The sequence below is a fragment of the Muscardinus avellanarius genome, assembly GCF_963383645.1.
Source record: "Muscardinus avellanarius genome assembly, chromosome: 7".
NCBI lineage: Eukaryota > Metazoa > Chordata > Mammalia > Rodentia > Gliridae > Muscardinus > Muscardinus avellanarius.
This window is the reverse complement of record NC_137793.1, coordinates 116,892,427-116,916,035: the sequence shown is the minus strand read 5'-3', so window position 1 is coordinate 116,916,035 and position 23,609 is coordinate 116,892,427. Positions and strand designations below refer to the sequence as shown.

The 23,609-nt window shown below is 43.4% G+C and overlaps 1 protein-coding gene across 1 annotated transcript; it reads left to right on the top strand.

Annotated features, from left to right (window-relative positions):
* Positions 1-948: 948 nt before the first annotated feature.
* Positions 949-18,522, top strand: LOC308265211 (flavin-containing monooxygenase 5-like; the record flags this gene model as incomplete). Its single annotated transcript, XM_080698801.1, has 8 exons — positions 949-1,083; positions 1,544-1,732; positions 2,181-2,343; positions 4,124-4,266; positions 5,657-5,856; positions 13,927-14,279; positions 17,130-17,202; positions 18,165-18,522. The coding sequence occupies 8 exons, from the start codon at positions 949-951 to the stop codon at positions 18,520-18,522; spliced, it is 1,614 nt and encodes a 537-aa protein (XP_080554927.1).
* Between the last annotated feature and the right edge of the window lie 5,087 nt (positions 18,523-23,609).

The window sequence follows — 23,609 nt, the reverse complement described above, 5'->3', positions numbered from 1 at the left end:
TTGGGTTTTGGTGGTACTGAGGTTCCTGGAAACCTTTCTACCTCCGGGCTACACTCACAAACCTATTTTTTATTTTTTTATTTAGAAACGGGGTCTCTTAAGCCAGTGAGGCTGACTGCGAACCTGCATGATCGTCCTGTCTCCGCCTCCCATGCATGGGGATTACAAATGTGCGCCTCCACGCCCGTCACACTGTGCTGTTTTAAGAATAGGAGAAAAAAAGTAATTTCCCATACATTCTGTAGACTTATAATTCTTAAAGAATATTTTCAGCTGGACGTGGTGGCACACACTTGTAATCCCCGCGCTTAGGAGGTAGAGGCAGGAGGATTGGGCAGGTTTGAAGCCAGCCTACCTGGCTTGGGAGACCCTGTTTCCAAATAAAAAAATATAAAAAAATAGGTGTTCGGGAGTATAGCCCGGAGGTAGAAGGGTTTCTAGAAACCTCAGTACCACCAAAATAAAATATTTTCAATGTACTGGTGCTTGACCATAGTACACGATCATCTGATAGAGGGTTGACTGTATATACATGTACAAGTGTGTCAACGTATGCTTGAGCCTGTGCATGTTTCAAGGTGAGATAACAGAAGTTACGATAAAGAAACCAGAGTTTCGTCCAAAGGGAATGACAGGCACCAGGCGTGGTGGCAAATACCTATAATCCTGGTACTTGGGAGACTGACACAGGGGGACTCCAGGTGTAAAGCCAGCCCTGGCAACGTTGCAAGGCCCTCAGCAACTCTGGGACCTTTTTCAAAGTGAAATAAGGCTGGAGGTGTAGCTCAGAGGTAAAAGCCCCCTGAGCTCAAGCCCTGAGCTGACAAACAATAAAGAGATCTTTTTAAGGGTGGAATGCTAAGATAAAGGGGAGGCACCAACATGCCATGGTCCTTGACTTTGTTTCTCAAAACAAAACTGAAATAATTCTTCTTTATTCAAGAGACCATGACTGTAAAAACAGTGGCCGTGATTGGTGCCGGGGTCAGCGGATTGGGGGCCATTAAGAGCTGCTTGGAGGAGGGACTGGAGCCCACGTGTTTTGAGAAAAGCAGTGACATTGGAGGGCTGTGGAGATACCAGGTAATTTCACAGGCATCCCAGAGAGCGTGAGGTGATCACTGTCCAGAAGAGTTTTGTGCTTTCCACTAGGAAATAGAACTCTGATTACATATAAATTATTTATTCCTTAAGCATTCTTTCTGAAGGATATAAATTCAAATAAACATGAAACTTCTCAGGTACCCTTACTGGGGTTTTGGCTTAACCTAATTCCCTTAAATAGGAGGTTGATTTTACACTTTGGAAGTTTCTCTTCCCAAACCCTTTTGCTTTTGATGCAAATCTTTGTTTGGTTTGATTTGTGCTATTGGGTTTGGGCATCTGGGGTCATTTTCCTGTAATGATGTCACTCCTGGCATTACTCTGGGTCCATCACCATGAACACGATTCCACCTAGAGATCCCTTCATAAGGAATGGAGACCAGTAGCACCTTCCTATGCACCCTAATGTTGGAGCCCATGCTCTGTTTGTTTTCCGCAGGAGATACCCGAGATTGGAAGTCCAGGGATCTACAAGTCCTTGACCTGCAACACCTCCAAGGAGATGACGGCCTTCAGCGACTACCCCATCCCCGACCACTACCCCAACTACATGCACAACTCCAAGATGATGGAATACCTCAGGATGTACGCCAGGCACTTTGGTCTCAGGAAGCACATCCAGTTCCTGGTAAGGAGGAGAGCCTGCTCCTCACCTCACACAGGAAAAGGCAAGGTGTTCACAAGCCAGTGGGGGCAGGGCACAGTCCCAACGTGCATTTCCACCAGAGTCCTCAAAGAAATGTCATGTCTCCTCATTCTTCACATTAACCAAGTATTTGTTTCTGTTTTATTTTTTTTCCCTAAGAGGAAAGGCATTGTCTCATGATATGTGTCTAAAATCTAGTTCTCACTTAGTTTTGTTAAATGTAGAAGATGGATTATAGGAGAAAATTCAATGTTCTATGTTCTCCAAAGTACCCTGATCCTTAGGAAGCAATGCTTTTAGGAAGTTATTATTCATAAAACACCAAAGAACCAGGAGCTATGAATGCAGAAGTCACCATAGCATCCTAGAGGAGAAAACAAGACCGAGAGCCCTGCGCTAGCTGAGGCTGACTCCGTCCCTTGTTTCCCAGTCAAAGGTGTGCAGTGTGAGGAGGCGCCCCGATTTTGCCTCCTCTGGCCAGTGGGATGTCGTGGTGGAGGCTGAAGGGAAGCAGAGCACCTACATCTTTGATGGAGTCATGGTCTGCAGTGGCCATTACACTGAGAAGTATCTGCCCTTGCAGGACTTTGCAGGTATTTAACTGAAGAGCGTGAAGGCACATCTCTGGATTTCAAGGATGCCAAAGCCTGTGCTCTCATGAGAATTGCAAGGTAGTTTATGTGACCTAGGGGATACAGAAAAGATGTGGTGGCCTTCCAGGGTGGTCAGGAAAGAGCTAATGATGAAAAGGTTGATGACAGAATGATCTGATGGTAGGTGATAAAGGTCTGATGATAGTTCCACTGGAACTGGAAATCAGGAGCTCTCGGGTGAATGAGGCCGGGCACCGGCCTTCTAGGAAGAGCACAAGTGAGTGTGCTCATGGGAGTGAGGCAAAGCTGGGGGAGGTCAGGAAGGACACGTGCTTGATAAGGTCGGACCAGGTGAGTGGGTAGGAAGGCATGTAAGTGCAATGTGTGTGTGTGTGTGTGTGTGTGTGTGTGTGTGTGAGAGTAAGAAGAGAGAGAGAGAGAGAGAGAGAGAGAGAGAGAGAGCGAGCATGTGATTTATCAAAGTTGTATTTTATCAAGATCGGTCTTGCAGAGGCGTGTAGCACTAATTGACGGGAAGAGACCAAAGCATGGCATGTTACATTCATTGATGGGGAAGAGATGCAAAGCAGAGACGTCTATAGGAGGGTTTTTCACTAGTTCATTAAAGAGATGGTGGCGGAGACTTTGACTGGAAAATGACAGCAGGAAACAGAGGAGGAGGAGGAAATGCAGGAGTTGCCTCCATGGTCAGGACTCCACTCAGCAAGAAGAGCACATGCCAGACACAGGTCTACATCTGTGACAACACACGTGATGCCAGACACAGGTCTACATCAGTGACAACACATGTGATGCCAGGCACAGGTCTACATCTGTACAACACACGTGATGTTTTTATTGTTACCAACTTTTTGTTCAGTATGTTTTGAAACCTCTAATACTTGAGACTTGTACTATTAAACAGAGTAGGCAGGAGTCAAAATAAGTGGCTAATACAAATGATGATATGCTATTCCAAATACACACCCAATTGTAAGACATAGAAAAATGTATAAAGTGTCCCACTGGTACCTTTGTTTATTGATTATATGTTTAGATTTAAGAATATATCATAGAAAGTACATTGTTGATATGATTATCACTTTTACACATTTTGTATCACTACTATAATCTTCATAAGTTTCATACATGGTTTGCATCTAATCTCTTGAACACTATTACTGTATATTGTTAAGAATCTTTACATATTTGTAAAACCTACTCACAGAGTCACAAACCAAGGAAGAGTTCCTCTTACATAAATAGAGAATAAGACAATAACTTCCTACAGCGGTGGATCATCACACTAGGCAAAATTGGATTTTTTCTTTATTTTTTTTGGTGTTACTGGTGGTGGCACCCAGAGGCTTTCTACCTCCAGGCTACCCTCCCGTACTCCCAGACCTATTTTATATTTTATTTGGAAACAGGTTATCACTAAGGTGCCGCGAGCTTCCCTAACTAAGTAGCTGAGGCTGGCTTCAAACCTGCGTGATCCTCCTGTCTCAGCCTCCCAAGCGTGGGGATGACAAGCGTGCACCACGCCCAGCTTAGAATTGGATTTTTAAGAGAAGCACTAGTACGCTTTTACTTTAGTCTCAGCCATACTGTCACTGCCATGGGTGTTTTGTCCCCTGCATAATCGTCTTCTGTAGTATTGGCAGTCACTCACCAGCAAAGAAGAATAGGGCTTAAACGCATACATGTCAGGTTTAGAAATAAATTTTGCAAGCCTTTCCGATTTTGTTTGTGATTGGGGGATTTGGCCCTTTCCTCACAGGGATCGAGAAGTTCCGAGGCAGCTATCTGCACAGTTGGGAGTACAAGAACCCAGACAATTTCACGGGGAAGAGAGTGGTCGTGGTCGGCATTGGGAATTCTGGAGCAGATGTTGCCGGTGAGATCAGCAGAGTAGCTGAACAGGTTTGAGATTACGCACTGATTTTTTTCCTTGTTCTTTATATAGTGTAACCTTGACATCTGTGGAGTGTGGACCACGGTGAACCTAGACCTTGGCTATAGGTTTAGCAGTAGAATCCCGATTTTGACTGCCAGCGATGCCAGAAAAGTATATTTTTTTACTTCTGATTATATATAAATAAAAGAACAGAGAACACTAAAATAAATAATAGCATACTTCCATACCATAAGGCATCAGAGTTGTGAAAGAAAGCAGTCAAACTAGAGTCAGATAACACAGAATAATCTGGATGTGCCTACAATAGAGAGTGGGGAAAGCAAATTGAAGTGAATTTTACAAGCCAGGCGTGGTGGTGCACGCTTGCAATCCCAGCATTCGAGAGGCTGAGACAGGAAAATCACTGTTCACAGACAGCCTCAGCTACTTAGTGAGGCCCTCTGCAACTCAGTGATTGCCTGTTTCAAAGTAAAGAATAAAAAATTGGGCAGGGGCTGTACCTTGGAGGTCAACTGCATCTGGGTTCCATCCCCAGACCCACAAAGAAAAAGAAATGAATTTACATAAAATACCAACATTTTCATACTGGACATAAAGTTTCAATGGGGAACATCAGGCACGAGCATGAGTAAGAAATGTGAGGTTGATCTATAAATAAGTTACTCAAAGAAGAGAAGAGATCTGTGGGTCCCACTGTCACTGAGAATAACATTTTCTGCAGACAGTGTTGTAGACTCCAAAGAGTACAGAACAATCACCTCCACAAAGCAAAATATTTTTAATTTTGATTCAGATTTCCCTCAAGAAAAACAAACCAAAACAATGTGTCTCTTGTTTCTTTTCTAAGAGAACTTCTTAGAGTTCTCTGTAGAGATGATTATCAGCCACCCAGGTCGGGTACTACCTACCCTTGTGGACGTTCTGTACTAGACACACGGACATGAGTCACAGACCTCTGTCTCTAAGGACCACACAAGTGATTGTTTTCATTAGGAAGTAATCTGAGTTAAAATCTGAGGCTTCTTTCTTAGGTCTCAGTTCAATGGTATAAATTGAAATCTGAGGCCTTTCTTAGGTCTCAGTTCAATGCCATAAAATAGGAAATAAAAGTTTTACATTTTCTCCAAAATGTACCCTCTGATTTTCACGCGCTTTCACAGACTTCTAGCACAGCTAGAGGAAATGTTACAGTGGAAGTAGGTCCATGACACAAACTAAGGGTATTGAAAGGACGTCGGGTACCTGGGACTGTGTCTGGGGGAGCCAGAGGAGGGAGGCGGTGAGGCGAGAGGGGAAGACAGACCTATTCCCTGGACAAGTGACGCAGTGCTCTGAGTGTCTGAGATGAGAGTGATAGGGCCAAGCCGGCGCTGACGCCCCGCTTCTCTCTCCCAGGTTTTCCTCAGCACGAGAAGAGGGGCCTGGATATGGAACCGGGTCTGGGATAACGGAGCGCCCATGGACGCCACACTCTTCACCCGTTACAATAGAACAATCCAAAAATTCTCCCCCACCTTCCTCATCAACAGATGGGCAGAGAATAAATTAAACGCAAGGTTTAACCATGCCAATTATGGGCTACAACCTGAACACAGGTAAGGCCTAGGATTTCAAACAGGCAACCATATTTTTAAGCTACTGGTCAGCAGATTCTATAAACTATATTCATGGAATAAGAATTTAAAAGCGCCATTTCTATTGAAATGAAAGTCCGGCGCAGAAAAAAACGCAAGGCCAGCCGTCAGAGATAAGCAAGCAAGCAAGCAAACAAAAGCTTTATTAAGACAGCCCAGCTCCCTTTTATATCAAGCAGCTGGGGATTTTTTGAAAATATGAGGGGGCTTCTGCTCACAGCGAAGATCGCACAAAGTACGGGGCATTTACTAATTGGGTGGCTCATACCCCAGTGAGTGTGTTATCAGGGGACTGGTTGTTGGGCATCCCGTGGCCCACTTTGGCTGGCTATGAGGTAACCAGCACAATCCAGAAGAAAAGCCGGAGAGACGCCATCTTTGGTGTGACTGGGCTTCTTATCCTAACATCCACCCTTTTTGGTTTTTCAGGGGCAGGGGGCATCAGATAATCATTTTGACTACTTCCTGCTGAGAAGGGGCAGCGATGGGAAGGGGCCGGGAGGAGTAGGGAAAGCAGCCCCCAAGTCCAGGCCATAAAAAGTAAATTTTGTCGGGGCCAAAGTTGACGAATGTTCCCTGAAGCTGCAGATCCCACAGGGACATGAGCCAGTCATCAGGATGATGGATAGTAGGTATCATCCAGCTGTCTTCCAGGAGGGCTTGTGTCATAAGTCTCCATCGCGAAGGGATCCATCTCTGTATGCTGTCAGTCATCCCTGGGAATCAGCATCTTCCAAGTTTAGAAGCTGGTAGTTTCTAAGGAGAAGCTGGTTAAAAGTCTGATTACATATTTTATTTACCTGGTTTTGTATGAGCTTAGTTATGCAGGGTAAGAACATGCAGGCAACAAATATAATAAAAAGTGGACCCAGGATGGGCCATATCCAAGTAAGTATTGGGGACTGAAACCATGTGGAAAGGGGTGCCTTTTTATTTTGTTTTGTTTTGTTGTGGTACTGGGGTTCCTGGAAGCCCTTCTACCTCTGGGCTACACTCACAGACCTATTTTTTAATATTTTTATTTGGAAACAGGGTCTCTTAAGCCAGCAAGGCTGGCTTTGAACCTGTGCCATCCTCCTGTCTCCACCTCCCAGGCGCAAGGATTACAAGCATGTGCCACCACGCCCGGCTGTTTTTTGAGATCCTATAATCTTATTGTTAGCTCATTAAGCCTGAGTATATTTTGTTCTACTATGCCTGATTCATTAACATAATAGCAACACTCTTCCCATAAGAAAACACAGGTTCCACCCTTTTCAGCTGTCAAGAGATCAAGGGCCCTATGGTTTTGAAGCATTACTTGGGCCAGGGATGCAACCTGTTTCTGTAATGGTGAGAGAGATTCAGCAGATGATGTGAGGGCACTTTCAACTTTATTGTCTAAATCATCAGTGGCCCATAAGGCATAGTCTAGAGTCCCTCCCGATAGTCCGGTTCCGATGAGGGAGGAGGTTAAGGATACCCCAACCAGAATAGGGAGAAAAGCAGCCCTTTTTGTAAGCTTGGGTGGGGTAATCAGATATTGTAGTTCGGCATAGCTGTAGAGAGTCAGTTATGGGACGACCGTGATCAAGAAACAGGGAGTGGTGGAGTTGGGATATAAGACGTTGCTGAGAGTCCCGTTGCACCAGAAGAAATGGCCTGATTGGGTATAACTGGGACTGGCAAGAGTGATATTGTACTGACAAGTGGGATCTCAGGAGGAAGGTAATGTCAAAAAAATGCAAACTTTATTTGGCTGGGTGATATTGTCTTCTTTGGGTTCCCATAAGGGAATATTTTGGAGAATACGAAATGAATTGGTTTGAGAGGCGAAAGCATACTGAGAAGCATTTATAGGTACTGCTGCCAACAAGGGCCGGGCTAGCGATGCACAAAGGAAACAGTTTGAGGGGCTCAAGGTGGGAGAGGTGAGATTTAGAACCAATAAGAGTTTATCATTTGAAACCACGTATATGCAGGGGAAGATGGGGCAGAGTAAAAGATTTTCAGAGGGAGTTAAGTATCACCTGAGCTGAATGTTGGATATCTGTGGAAACTTGTGAAATTTGGGTGTCAATGGATATAGATATTTATGGAAGAAATAAAGTGAACCACAAGGGGTAGAGGCGTATCCGTTACAGTAAACCTTGGCTGTGACTCCAGAAGCCCATTTTGGATCCCAAGGGTCAGGAATAGTATAGAGGTAGGTTTTAGTTTGGGGGTCAAATTTAAAATTTCCTGATCCTAGTTGTCCTAGATAGGCATTATGGATTTTGCATGACTGGTATCGGCATCCGCTATATACATTATCCCAATTTGGGTTGCAGTTTGGACAAAAATAAAGCAAAGATAAGGGTGGGTAGCTTGATGGAATAGCTTAATGGTAGGAGAGAAGGCTAATTGTATACTATGAGAACATCCCATCAGGGGGCAATTGGCCGTTGCGGCTAGTTCAATTGTAGTCTTCAGTGTAGGTTTGCTGAACCTTGAATCTCCAGACAAAAGGGGAGGAAAAGGTTACAGGAAAGCATATGAAACTAGTGAATACAAAAAAGTAGTTATTCATTTTCAGGTATGGGAGAATCCAAGCAAAGTCGAGATATTTGGAGTTTTAGAGGATTATGGGGGGAGATAGTGGACATATAAGCTGGTCTATTATCCTGAGGTGTTTGGTGCTTTTTGGGAGGCTGCTGAAGCAGGCAGTTGGATATGCTCTGGAGCCAGTTTGAGCCTAGAAATATTAATCCAGGGAGTATATTGATTATTATTTAATTTAAGTTTTGCAGCAGTTGGAGTACATAGGATAACCTGAGCCGGGCCATCCCATTTTGGTTCTGAAGTAGGTTTATCTCCCGGGGGGTTGAAATAGACCTGCTGTCCTATGGTTAAGGAGGAGAGGATGGGTGCCCGCTTGGGGTCAGGGAGTAGCCAGTCTTGATATTTCCAAAGTTCTGATCTGAGATGGGATAAGAGAGGAAAGGCTATTTGTGAAGGAAGGACATCGGAACAGGGAGAAATTCCTGGGGGACTAAGGGATGGCCGAACATGATTTCAAAGGGTGATAAAAGGGAGGGGTTTTTTTTGGTAAGGCCCAAATGCATAAAAGTGCCAGGGGAAGTAATTTTATCCAAAGTAAACGTGTTTCTAGAGACAGCTTTGTGAGGACTTCTTTGAGGGTGCGATTTGAACGTTTGGTATGGGCAATGAAAATGCCAAGGCAGAGGTAGAGCTTGGGCTATAGATTGAGTTATTTGGGAAGTAAACTCAGGGCCATTATCAGACTGTAAAGAGGAGGGCATGCCAAAGCGGGGTATAATTTGAGAAATTAGGAGATCAGAGACTGTAGAGGCCCTTTTATTGGAGATTGGGAAGGCCTCGATCCATCCCAAGGAAGTGTCGATGGAGATGAGAAGGTATTTGAATCTCTTAACCCTGGGCATATTGGTATAATCTACTTGCCAATCAGCAGCTGGAGTATGTCCCCTCGCCTGGTGGGCCGGAAAGGCCTGAGGTTTAAGGGGAGTGGTTGGGCTTGTTTTTTGGCAGATAATACAATTGGATGTAATCTGATGAAGGAATTTTTTATCTTTAGGTGTAAGAATGAAGAAAAACTGCAGGAATATCTCAAGGCTTTGTGGGTTGAATGAGATAAGGAATGTAGATATTGTAAAAGATCGGAATGGGAATGGTCAGAATCAGAAGGGGAGTCCAAATTATTATGGGCTGGTGAGGGAATGTCATCAGCATTGTGTGATAACAGTATGAAGGGAAGGGGTTGATAAGTTCTTTGGGCCGCCTCCCGTGCCGCCTGGTCAGCCCTAGAATTTCCCTGGGTTATTGGGGATGAGTCAGTCTGATGAGACGTTCAGTGAACAATGCCTAACTGCTGTGGGAAGATAGAAGCTGGGAGGAGTTTGGCCATCAGTTTAGAATTGATAATGGCGGATCCCTTGGAACTGAGAAGACCATGTTCCTTCCAAATTGCAGCATGTGAAACTAAGGTATGGTGAACAGATTTGGAGTCTGTGTACAGGGTCAGAGTTTTCTGTGCCGCTAATGTACAGGCTCTGATAGCCACCATTAGCTCAGCCTGTTGGTTGGTGGTATTAACAGGAAGAAGATGGCCTTCAATTGTCTCAGTGGATGAGACTATGGCATAACCTGCCCGCCGTGCTCCATCCAGAAGAAATGAGCTTCCATCAATGAACCAAGTAAAATCAGGATCCGTTAATGCCTCACTCAAGATGGTTGAGGGACAAGGGAGAAAAGCTTCCAGAACATCACAACAATTATGTATAGGAGAACGATGGTTAGTTGTGGTTTCCGGTAGCAAAAAGGCAGGATTTAGGGGTGGGCAGGCCTCAAAAGAAAGGGATGGATTTGGGAGGAATGAGACCAAGAGAGATAAGATTCTAGAGGGAGGTAGAGTCTGTAAGCCTTTGTAGGTAAGCAAATCTCAGAGATGATGTGGAGAGAAAATGGTTAAGGATGCTCTGAAATTAAGTTTGTGAGCTTCCTTTTGTAGAAGGTGGCCTGCTGTCAGGGCATGAAGGCAAGGCGCCCAAACCTTGACTGTGGAATCTAGTTGTTTGGATAGATATGCAACCGGGTCAAAGGTGTGCCCATACTGTTGACCAAGAACTCTGAGGCCCTGTCCTCCCCTTTCATGTATATATAGAATAAATGGTTTTGTTAGGTCTGGCAGGTGTAAAGCAGGGGCTAAAAGTAACACTTTTTGTAGGAGACGAAAAACATGGGATGGGGAGGAGTCCAGGGGTTCATGAAGGGGGCCCTTGGCCAGATCATATAAGTTTAAGACATTAAAAATTTATTTGGCCCTGGGGTGCTGTCAACTCCAGGTACAAAATAGGTCTCCATAGAAGAGAATTCTAGGAGAGACAAAGCAAGTAGAGAACTAAGCCCTGTATCAAAAAAAAAAAATCAATATTCTGCCTGTCACCTCAAGAGCCACCCAGGCTTTCTCTTGCTGGTTAGAGGGCTGATCAGAGGGGCCTTGCCGAGCCTCGGGCATTTTCAGTCTTCAGTCTTCGAGGGCAGCCACAATGGGAGCAGGCGACCTCACTTCCCTTCAGAGGTGAGGGCAACATGCTTCTTAGTATTTTTCTCTTTACAGAGATTGCACAGCTCAGATGTAGATGGACTCCACTCAGGGCAGCCCTTGACACAATACTCAGGCACCTTTGTAATACCAGCAGATACCAGGCTATTAGCCCCTTTCTCTATATATATAAGAAGCCTTTGGTATCTCTGAGGGGGCAAAGACTTATTACCCAATTCAGGGCTATTAAGTGGGCTTGTCCCTGTGTCTGCATTTGTCTCCTCTGATGCTTAATAACCAGCCAATAGATTAAACCATCATTTTAACAAAATAAATCCTCAGAATGACATTACAATTTAAACATCTATTATCAGGAAGCCAATGGTAGTTGTCTTAGCCTGAAGAAAACAAAGTGTATTAATCTTTAGTGACAATTTTGAAATTTTCAACAAACTTCAACCTTTAAAAATTTAAGCCACATGAACTAATATACAATAAGAGTAAACTTTTATACATAGGCAAAACAACGAAATCTTTTTCTGCCTCTAAGCTGATAGCCAAGAGCTTCAGCCAGTATTGACCTTGGTCAGCTCAAAGTTGGCTATTATCCCAGTTGAACTCCAAATGTTAAAAGACAAACACTGGAACTTCTAAGCTTTATGCCAAGTGAGGCTGTAGGCTTGAGTGATATAAAGGAATTCTCTGATATAGATATCAGGGTTGGAGGTATAGGAGCCTAACTTGGTGTGAATTTGGGACAAGTGTGTGCCACCAAGCCCAGCTCAATGGAGTGTTTTATCTGACATAATGAGCTATTTTTCCAGACCCTCTATTTGGCTCTTTCTCTCTTCTATAGATTTATAGAAACTCTTATGGAGATTTCTCAAAATTTCTCCTTATTGACTTCCTCATTCATGTCTGGCATAATCTTCTTTAATTCATTCAGTTACTTTTCTATATCCCTTGCATGTCATTGAACTTTTTAACACTGGTTTTTTTGCATTACCTACGCAATCCTTAACCCCTTCATGTCTTTGCTCTCTAACATTTGCACATATCTATGACTGTGGAGAGTGTCCTGCTGTCTTGCTTTCCTGCTTCTTGTGCTCCTGTGCTGAGGGATGTGCTCTGGTGAGGTGGGTCCTCTTCCCCTTAGTGAGGGCCTCCTGCTAAATCACCTTCTGTCGATGTGTCTTAGACTACTCATCTGTTGTGCAAATTGGGTTTAACTCCAATTTGACTTCACATCGCAATCCCTGTGGCTCCTTCAGCTGTGAGGAGAGCATTTCCACACGAGGTATTCTGGGTTTTTTGTTTTGTTTTGTTTTGTTTTGTTTTGTTTGTGGTACTGGGGGAGGAACCCGGGGGCTTTTTACCTCTGGGCTACACTCCCGGACCTATTTTATATTTTATTTGGAAACAGAGTCTAAGTTGCTGAGAGCCTCACTAAATAGCTGAGGCTGGATTTGAACATGTGTGATCCTCCTATCTCAGCCTCTCAAGCACGGGGATTACAGGCGTGTGCCACCACGCCCGGCCGCACAATGTATTCTGTATGAAAGCCTTGAGACTCTCTTTCTCTTTAGGTCTTGCTAGAGCCAGATAATTTTTTTAAGATTTAAAGAAGTTTCTTAAAAAGATAAAAATACAGAGGATAGAAATACAGCCCCATACCCAAGTGGCATGGAGGGGTGACTCGAATGAATACACCCAAGTGTCAGGTAATTCGTGATGGTGTGATACAGAACACAGAGGGCATGGGGTGCACCTCTATGGTTTACCTACACCAGGGGTGGAAGCCTTATTAGATGGTGGGGGTTTCCTTAGACACTATGGAAATTGACTCTTGTTTGGAGAGATTCTGATATTGGCTCTTTCAATCACCCTAAAGACCTGGGAGGGCTGGGGGTATTTATTCTCCTTTTATTTAAGTAGATGGGTGCCAGAGTTCAAGCAGGATGGGGCTTTGGCCAGAGGGAAGCTTAATTACTATTGGTTGAGCTAGAATGGAGCTCAAAGGTGGAGCACCTACCCAGTGCACATGAGGCTCTGGACTTAATCCCCCAACACTGAGGGGAAAGGAGACTGAGAAGGAGAAAAAAGTAATAATTACAAACAAGGAATAGAACTGGGTATAGGTGGTGCATATTTATAATTGCAGTGCCCCGAGGCTGAGACAGGAGGATCACAGGTTCAAGGACAGCCTCAGCAAGTCCCGAGACTCTTGTCAACCTAGAGTGACCTTGTTTGAAAATGAAAATAAAATACAGCTCGGGGTGTAGCTTAGAAGTAGAATACCCTTGGGTTTAATCCCCACCACCACCATCACAGACAAAGAAATATTAGTAGAGAAATTAAAAACAAGACATAAAGAAGAGAAACTAATAGAAATAAAAATTAAAGGGAGAAAAATGAAAAAGAATAAATGAGAGGGGAAATCCAATTAAAGGATAGAAATAAAAGTAAAACTAAGAAATAAAAAATAATAACAAAAGACGATAGATGGAGAAAATAAGTGGAATAAATTAATGCTAATCTGTCTTACAGCTTGTCTGAGGTCCAATATAGGACCAATATAGAGGCCAATTTATGACTCTAAAAAATAATTTTTTTCAGTACTAGGGATGGAACCCAGGAGAATTCTATCTCTGAACTACACCCCCAGCTCTACTTTTTTTTATTTTTTATTCCCTATTCTTTATTTTGAAACAAGGTCTCACTAAGTTGTAGAGGACCTCACTAAGTACCTGAGGCTGTCTGCAAACCATGAACTTCCTGTCTCAGCCTCCCAAGTACAGGGATTATAAGCATGCACCACCATGCCCAGCTGAAATATAAATTTTTAACCAAAAAACTATCACCTTTCCAGGGATGTCAATAAGGAATACTAAAATTAATAAAATAATGCAGTTAATTGCTCAGAATTTACTACAATTTCTTTATGAAAAACATCACGCTCATGTCTTGGTATTACACTCCCAATCACGCAGACTTCTCAGCCATCAGTATACTTTGAGTGATGATCTGCCAATTCGCATCATTTCTGGAAGACTGCTGGTGAAGCCCAATGTGAAGGAGTTCACCGAGACGGCCGCCATCTTTGAGGATGGGTCTGAGGAGAATGTTGATGCTGTGGTCTTTGCCACAGGCTACTATACCTTCTCCTTCCCCTTCTTGGATGATGACTCCGCCATCCTGGACAGCCAGAACTCCATGTTTAAATTTGTCTTCCCTCCTCGCCTGGAGAAGCCAACGCTAGCTTTCATTGGTATCCTCCAACCAATGGGGGCCATCATTCCCACGTCAGAACTCCAGAGCCGATGGGCAGTACGTGTATTCATGGGTATGTACTGGTCTACATAAGTAATGTGGGCTCCTAACTCTGCACTGAGATGATAGGGTAGCCAGGGTCTTCTGTTCAATTTATCTGCTATCAAAGCACCTAAAATTTCATTATGAGAAATCACTTGCTTTGGACTCTCAAGAGGATTCATATTTAATTTCTAAGAAAATGTTATTAAAATAAAAGCATCAAAGGAATTAAAACAGAAAACACATAAAATGGTAATCAGATTGCATTTGAGCACTGGGTACCTATTCACTTGGTCCTATCTGGCTCAAAGCTAATTTATTTTAATTTTTTTTTTTGTGTGTGTGTGTGTGTGTGTGGTGCTAAGGAACCCAGGGGCTTCCTACTATACTCCCAGGGGCTATACTCCCAGACCTATTTATATGTTATTTGGAAACAGAGTCTCACTAAGTTGCTGAGAGCCTCACTGAGTAACTGAGGCTGGCTTTGAACCTGTGCGATCCTCCTGTCCCAGCCTCCCAAGTGCGGGGATTACACACGTGCACAACCACGCTAACTTAAAGCTAATTTAGGGTGAGCCTTTATGGATACTGAAGTTGGTCAAAGTAGAAGACAAGCAAGAAATACCTACCTGGACCTAGAAACATATTTCAGAAACTTGGTGAAGTTGTTTCACTTTGTGGGTGAATTTCAAGTATGGCTCATATCCTGAATCATTTACCAAGTCTTTACACAACAAAATGCTTATTAGCAAAGCAAAATAGGTGCCAGTAAGAAATCAGGATCAAGTTTGATAAAGTTTGCACTGTAATTTCTGAGAACCAGAGGAAATGACTTGACGTGCATGAAATCTTTCCCTCGCATTCCCAAATGAGTTTGATCAAGTATTCCAGACTCTAATTAATGAGAATCCAGGATTCTACCTTCTCAGGACAAATCTTCCCAAATGAGTCACAATGGAATATAGGCAGTGGCTGTCCTCACTAATTCCTCTAATCGTGGCACATAACATTACCAGCCAGGAGAGTCAGGCAGGCAAGTGCTCTGCTTTCCACTAAGTGCAACTTGAATACATATCCAGGGGCTTCCCTGGCTTCCTTTTCAGGATGAATGGCTCTTCTCTCCAGGGAGTTACGTCAAGCAATAACTCATTTGATTCTGATTCAAAATTCTTTAGAGCACAGTTCTACCTAGATGGGCTGGTTTCCTTTCAAACCTTCCTTTTCCTTCTTCTAAAAAGTACATATTTTCTTTCCTAAATTCCACCATGAGTTTACATCTAAAATATGAGCACGGACAAACATCACTAGTGCAGATTTGACCAATGACCAGAAGGTGGTATGTGAGGCTAGCCAAGAGAATAAAGTTGAGCAATCCCTTATCATGCTTCTGCCTTCTCAGCTCTCCACTCTTCCTGTCAGTAAGGTGATTTTTCTAAATACTACAGTAGTATATATGCAAATAATATGCACATATCATGAACTTTCAAAAATTTAAAACATTCTCATACAACCGTCCTTTTGAATGAAAAACAAGAACACCGTCAGCACTAAGGAGCCTCCCTCGTACTGGTTTCAAGCCTCAATATCCCCAGCACCACCCAGGGCAACTACTATGCCTATTTCCAATTGCAAAACTCTTTGCATTTTCTTCTTTTCATAAATGGAATTGGAGAATGTACACTAAGTTGTGTTTGGCTTCTTCCTCTCATCCTGGAATTGAAATTCACCCCTATTTCGAAGCCATTTATTTTAACTACTGTATAATATTGCATACACTTTTCCATCGGATGTGTGGATCTAGATTTATATTTCCTCCACCTGCTCATTATGTGAAGAAGGGCACTTAGCGAGATTAAAGCAACGGGGCCACGAGCAACCTCGCACGCGTCATCTGTTGAACTGTACACACGCTATCTTGGGTGTGTACTTAGAGGATAACTGATACCTCAGCAGGTATGCACGTAGTGAAATGACATTTTAACCTTATACATGGCCCGTCTACTCTACAAGTCGGTTCCTTTCATGTTTTGTACACATCATCCCCTAAAGCATGCTTTGAACGGCATCTCATAGTATTCATGAGTAGATCGTACTTTTGTCTAATGTGAAGCATCGTGACTGTTCTGAAGGCCCCCAGGTAAATTGGGGTTCCAGTACCAGAACAGCTAGCAACCTTGCTCTAACGAGAAATGATTAAGAGCTGGCCTGGGGATTGACTGTCTGCCTTCCACAGGACTCTTCTTTTACCTGAGGGATGTCTACTGACCAGGGAGTCCTCCCAGGAAACTTGTCCACATGGCAGATACCCTGTGGCTCTCACCACTGCCATCCACTGATGCTGGCCTGACCATCATGTGGGTGCTGAGAGCCCAACATCCTTTTCTCCCTGGAAACCCAGGGACTGATGATCAGGGCTGAGGTTGTCCCTCGTTCTTCAGATAGAAGTTCAAAGCATTACTGCTTACAGATGCTGGGTAGAGGGTGCCATGAGGGCGAAGGCAGTACTTGGTCTCCAGGTCACTGGAGGGGTCACCGGTCAGAGTTCATGAGAACTAGCAGTATATAGGAGAACAAATGGGCAGCAGGTCACATGAAGGTTTCAGAGCAGCTGCCGTGCAGGAGGGCAGGAGAGCAGGAGCCCAGTGTGCTGTGGGAGAGGTGTCTCTGCGTGTCCATGTATTTCTACATCTGAGTGCCTTCCTGACAAACCGAGAATTATGGGAAGGAAATCCTCCTCCCTAGGGCCTTGTGAAGGACTCCGAAGATGAGTTCCATAAACTGACTCTTAGAAATAATCATTTTTCAAATCCACTCTTTTATTTGCATTTCCCTCTCTTTCAGTCTTCCCAACTGTCCTCACATTTCTGTCTTTCTTTCTTAGGACTGAAAAAATTACCTTCAGAGAGTGACATGGTCTCTGCCATCCACAAGAGGAGAAAGAAAATGGAGACAGAGTAAGAAGCCTAATTATTAGCTGAAGGAACTTAACTCGAGACAGGTCTTTCAACAGCCCTCACATATAAGGTTGCAACTGAACAATTCCTGCTAATTTTAGCTCATTGATAGCACAGCTAAAAATATGCACGGGGTTTGTGTGTAGAAAATGCCTGGCTGTGGAACATGCACCTCACTTACAGGAGAACAGTAGAATGTCAGGTCCAGACTGTCAGCAGTGTCCACAGAGAGGACCACAGACACCCTGGAAGTCGGCCTGCACCCATCCTCAGAGCTGAGGTCAGAAAGCAGCTTGAGGCCGGGCGTGGTGGCACAGGCTTGTAATCCCCACACTTGGGAGGCGGAGACTGGAGGATCGCGCAGGTTTGAAGCCAGCCATAATGGTTTTTAGAGACCATGTTTCCAAATAAAATAATATATAAAATAGGTCTGGGAGTGTAGCCCAGAGGTAGAAGAGTTTCCAGGAACCCCATTATCACCGAGAGAGAGAGAGAGAGAGAGAGAGAGAGAGACAGACAGACAGACAGACAGACAGACAGACAGCGACAGTATTATAAGAAAGCAGCTAAATTCAGAATCTAAGGGAAAGACAAACAGTTTTCAAGTCTACAATCAAGTACAGAGCATCTTCTGAAGATGCTCATTTATTTCAGCTTGTTAAAGCCCTACCCTGTGCTCTTGTGCAATAAACCCACACTCAAGGGCACGCTTAGGGGAACTCGGTGGCCCCAAGCCTGGCATCGGTGGGTTTTAAGTGTCTGTAATTCCAATTGTGTTTTGCTTGGCCCTAGTGTGATTCAGCAAAGTGCATGGAACAAAGGATGAGTATCTAGGGACTTCCAGGGACATACTCGATGTCCAGAATTAACACATGGAAAGTTATTTCACGAAGCTTGGAAGTGCGAGCTGAGAAATTCAGTTCAACACAACTGAAATGGGCTAACATTCCCCCCTGTTCCAGGTTTGTGAAAAGCCCAAGAGGCTCCCTCCGCGTGCAGTACATCGACTACATGGACGAAATCGCCTCTGAGCTGGGCGTCAAACCCAACCTGCTCTCTCTCCTCCTCTGGGACACAAAGCTGGCCAAGGAGATCTTCTATGGGCCCTGCACCCCGTACCAGTTCCGCCTGCAGGGGCCAGGGAAGTGGGCCGGGGCGCGGGCAGCCATCCTCACTCAGAGGGCCCGGATCCTCAAGCCCCTGAGGACGCGCGTGCTCACACCCTCTGGGTCTCCTGCCTCTGCTCCGCTCGGGGTCAAGGGCGCCTGTGCCGCCCTTTTCCTCTTGGTTCTTGTGTTAGTCGTCATGCAAACGCTGTGACACTGAGCTCACGGTCACATAGATGTTCCTGGGACTACACATGAACAAGCCGTTGTGATGTAAATATACACCTTAGGATCAGTTGATTTGTGGGGAAAGAAGATGATTAGACTAACTAGCTCACATATGTACACTTAAGTAAAAAAGTAGAATAACTCCCAGGTCATAATTTTCCCAAGTGCTTTGTGTGGAGAGAGGTTTACAAGTGCATAGCCTATTTCAAATTCATTGCAGAAGTTATTTGTAGTGTCCTAGATGTTTACGTAATATATATGTCAGTGGAGAGTAGTTAAACGTGGGGGCAATAAATAAACAAACGTAGAGGTAACCTGAAATGTTGCGACTCGTATAGGATGCAATAAGAATATCACCTGTCTAGAATTGTATACGAGTGTTTAGTTTGGATTTAATCATGAGGAAGAATCAGAAAAATGAAGAAAGTGCAACCTGCACAAAACATCCTGCTTGTCCCTTAAAGGAAAGTCAAGGTCACTAAAAATAAACTGAAGACCGGGAAATGTTTCTACAATGACGAACACTAGAAAGACATAATGACTAACTGCAGTATTTAAACATGGATTCACGGTTTTCAGACAATTGAAGGAATTTCATATGCATTGATTATTACATGATCTTATTGAATTGATGATAATATTACCTGGTAGAATAAGGGTATTATGGTTATGTAATAAAACATCCTTTTTAGAACATGTGTGCAGAATGAGAAGTAACATGGTATTGTGATAGGTACAATTTATTTATAAGTGGTGCAAGAAGCAATGTGCATGGGCGTATGCATAGCAGCAAGAGAGCATCGGCAACCAGTGATTCTGTGTAAAGGCATAAAGGTGCTCCCTGTGCTACTCCTTCAGTAATTTTGTGAATTTCAAAATAAAAATTTTAGGAACAATACTGGACTCTATAATAATTTTTTTGTGGTACTGGGGATTGAAGGCAGGGACATTCTAAGTCCGAGCTACACTCCCAGGCCTATTTTTTAAAATTTATTTTGAAACAAGGTCTCACTAGTTGCAGAGGACCTCACTAAGTAGCTGAGGCTGGCCACATACCTGCGGCCCTATCTCAGCTTAACAAGTACTGGTATTACAAGCGTGCGCCACCACGCCCGGCCGGGAATGCTCAGTTTAACAAAACATCTCTCAAGACACACGTAGCCCAATTGCATGAGTCTCAACTTGCATGAGCCCATTCAGTGTGATTTGGCTCCCTGTCCTTCCCCAAACTTTATTACTATATTTTACAATAATGGCCTAACATCTTATAAACATTCTTTTTAAATATTGCTTCTATCCACATAAAATCTGTAACTATTGGTGGTTGTGGTCTCAGCCAGTATCTGGAGTCCAGCACCTTTCCCAGTGGTCATTTTGATTACAGGCTGATACCTTAGCGTGCACGGTGTGGGGATCCTGCCCTTTTGTGGCCCTGAGAGACTGAACAAAACAGCTGTCTCTGAGGAAGGTCATCGTATCTTTCCAGAATTCAAGCCCAAGAACACTCAGTCTGGGGCCTGGACATTTTTAGCCAATTATCTTGAATCTACTCCACACAGAAAATGTCTGAGGGAGGCCCCAAAGCTCTACTGCACTTAGCATGGCCAAGAGAGCTTATTAAAGAAGCAATTTTTATCAATGTTTCTAAAAAACATTCATCTGAGCCGGGCGTGGTGGCGTAGGCTTGTAATCCCCACGCTTGGTAGGCAGAGACAAGAGGATTGCGCAGGTTCGATGGCAGCCGTGCTGGCTTAAGAGACCCTGTTTCCAAAAATAAAAAAGTATAAAATAGGTCTGGGAGTGTAGCCCAGAGGTAGAAGGGTTTCCAGGAACCCCAGTTCCACCAAAAAATTAAACAAATAAAAAATAAAAAACATTAATCTCTGAGCTTCCTGTTGACCCCATTAAGGCAAACTGGGAAATACCCCAATGTGAGTTCACTTAACGTGGGACATTACAATTTATAAGAAAGTTAAAAGTGAGAAACTTATTTTAAAAATAGTAAGTTAGAATAGCTTTACCGTATTTACCTAGTCACATTTGACTAACAGGGTTATTTATGTATTTAGTCCCCTCAAAGTCCTAAAATTTTAAAAACATCTTGCCTATATTTTTATTTATTTTATTTATCAATTTTATTTTTATCTTATTTTTTTGGCAATACTAGGGGTGGAACCCAGGAGCTTTTCTACCTCGGGGCTATCTATACTCCCAGACCTATTTTATACTTTATTTGGAAACAGGGTCTCACTAAGTTGCTGAGAGCCTCACTAAGTAGCTTAAGCTGGCTTCAAACCTGTGCAATCCTCTTGTCTCAGCTTCCCAAGAACTGGAATTACAAGCGTGCGCCACCACGCCCAGCCATACTACCTATTATTTTTTTTAATGATAAACTTTTAGAGAAGAGTTGTATGGGAAAAGAAGAGTGGGATGCTCTAGTGACCCTGGATAAAGCTCCAGTATCACCTTCTGGAAAAGCCCATGGCTTTGCTGTGCCGCCCTCACTCTGCTCCGTGGCTTAGACATCCAAGGCCAATGGTTTGAAAGGACACAAGGCCGATTCTTGTTTCCTCTTAAGGTAGAATATCTATCATATATATATATATATATATATATATATATATATATATATATATATATATATATACACAGAAAGAGAAAGGAAGAGGAAGAAAGGGAGGGAGGGAGAAGGGAAGAGAGAGAGAGGGAGGGAGGGGGAGAGGGAGAGGGAGAGGGAGAGAGAGAGAGAGAAAGAGATTGTCTGAATATGACTGAGAATGGAAGGCCAAGGCCAGGCATGGGGCCCACAAGTGTAGTCCTAGTTCTTGGGAGGCAGAGACAGGAGTATCACAGGGTCAAGACCAGATTTGAGGCTACCACATGGTAACTTAGCAAGACTCTGTTTCAAAATATAAAATAAAAATTGCTGGAGGTGCATATTAGTGGTGGAATGCCCCTGGGTTCAGTCCCTAGCACCACAAAAAATACATACATACATACATACATACATACATACATACATACCACATATATATCCATACACAAATATAATATATATATATAAATACATACAAATTTGTGAACTTTACTGGTGCCTTATAGCCTCACATCACAGTGCAGTTCCTAGGGAGAGTGGCACACAAGCACACAGCACGCGGTGGGCTTTCCCTGGGCTCCCTCCTACACCCACTCCCCCATACAGGACACCGAGTTGACACTGGTATTCTCACACACGTATGTAAGGTCAATGGAAGTGACTCCTTCATTGGGCCTCCCTCTCCCACCTTCTCTTTCCCTGGAGCATCTCCCTGGCTCCACGGAAGTCTCTCCCCACTATACAGAGCCTCTGCTAACCCTGATTACTCCCGAGCTTCTGCTCATGAGAGAAAACATATGCCCTTTCACTTTCTCTGACTAATCTCACTTAACATAATGTTCTCCAGGTCCATCCATTTCACACAATTGACATAATTTTGTTCTTGATTGCTGAGTAGAATTCCATTGTATGTATACCCCATAATTTTGCAATCTATTAATCTGTTGATGGACACCTAGGTTGGTTTCATAATGTGGTTATTAAAAAGTGTACTGTTATAAACATGGATATGCACATATTAGTATAATATTCTGATTTCAGTCCCTTTGGAAAGATATGCAGGGGTGGATAGCTGAATCATATGGTGGTGTCGCGACCCTAAGGCTCTGACCAGCAGAGCCTAGGGAAGAAACACACGAACGCCGACTTGCTGATGAAGCTACTTCCTCTTTATTCCCCGCAGCAGTTTCCTTATATATAGCATACCAAGCCTGCTCCCAAAATATCCACCAATCCCATTCCGCCCATGTCCATCCCATGCTCCCAAGAAGGTATCTCATAGGCGTACTGGCCTAACCACGAGGCATTACATCACAGTCCATGCATGAGGCACGTGATACTGACAACAGCGCATGCACCAGCCAAGACCACCATCACAAGCTCTCATGACTTGGCAGTCAGTCTGGGCACCATCTTGGGCTGCCGTGCCACACCCTGGCTTCCCACATGGTGGATCCATTCCAAGTTTTCTGAGGAGTCTCCACATTAGTCTTCATAGTGACCACACTAATTTCAATCCCATCAACAGTGGATATGAGCTCCTATTTCCCCACATTCTTGCCAGCATTTATTGTTGTTTATTGATGATTGCCATTCTAATTGGATTAGGTAGAATTTTAGTGTAATTTACATCTCCCTGAATGCTAATGATGTTGAATATTTTTATGTATTTATTGGTCATTTGTATTTCTTCTTCTATGAAGTGTCTATTTAGTTCAATTGCACATTTCTTCATTTTTTGAGGGATTTTATTTGGGGGGGTTGTTGTTTTTTGTGGTGCTGGGAATGGAACCTGGGGGCATTCTACCTCTGAGCAACACTCCAGCCCTATTTTTTTTTATTCTTTATTTTTAAATAGGGTCTCACTGAGTTGCAAATGGTCTAAGTAGCTGAGGCTGTCCTTTAACCACAATCCTCCTGTCTCAGCCTCCCAAATGCTGGGATTACAAGTGTGTGCCACCATGCCCAGCTCAATTGCCCATTTCTTGATTAGCTTTTTTTAGTATTAAGTATTTTAAGTACTTTGTGTGTTCTAAATATTAGTCCTCCAATGGGAGGCAAGGAGCTTCTCCCATTCTGTAGGCTCTCTTCAGACTCTTGATGGTTTACATTAGTGAGCAGAAACTTTTTAGTTTAATCCCAGCATATTTGATATTTCTTGTTTTAAACTTTTTGAGCTTTGGGGACCTTATTGAGGAAGTTGCTACCTCTGCCTATATGTTAGAGTGTTGGATCTATGCCCTCCTCTAGTAATTTCAAAGTCTTTGGTCTAATTTCAAGGCCTTTGATCCATCCCAAGTTGACTCCCATAGGGTGAGAGGCAGGAATTTAATTTCATTTTTCAACAAATAAATAACCAGTTTTCCCAACACAATTTGTTGAAAAGACTATCTTTTCTCCAATGCATGTGTTTGGCGCCATTGTCAAAAATCAGTTGGCTACAAGTATGTGGGTTTGTTTCTGTATCTTTTATTCTG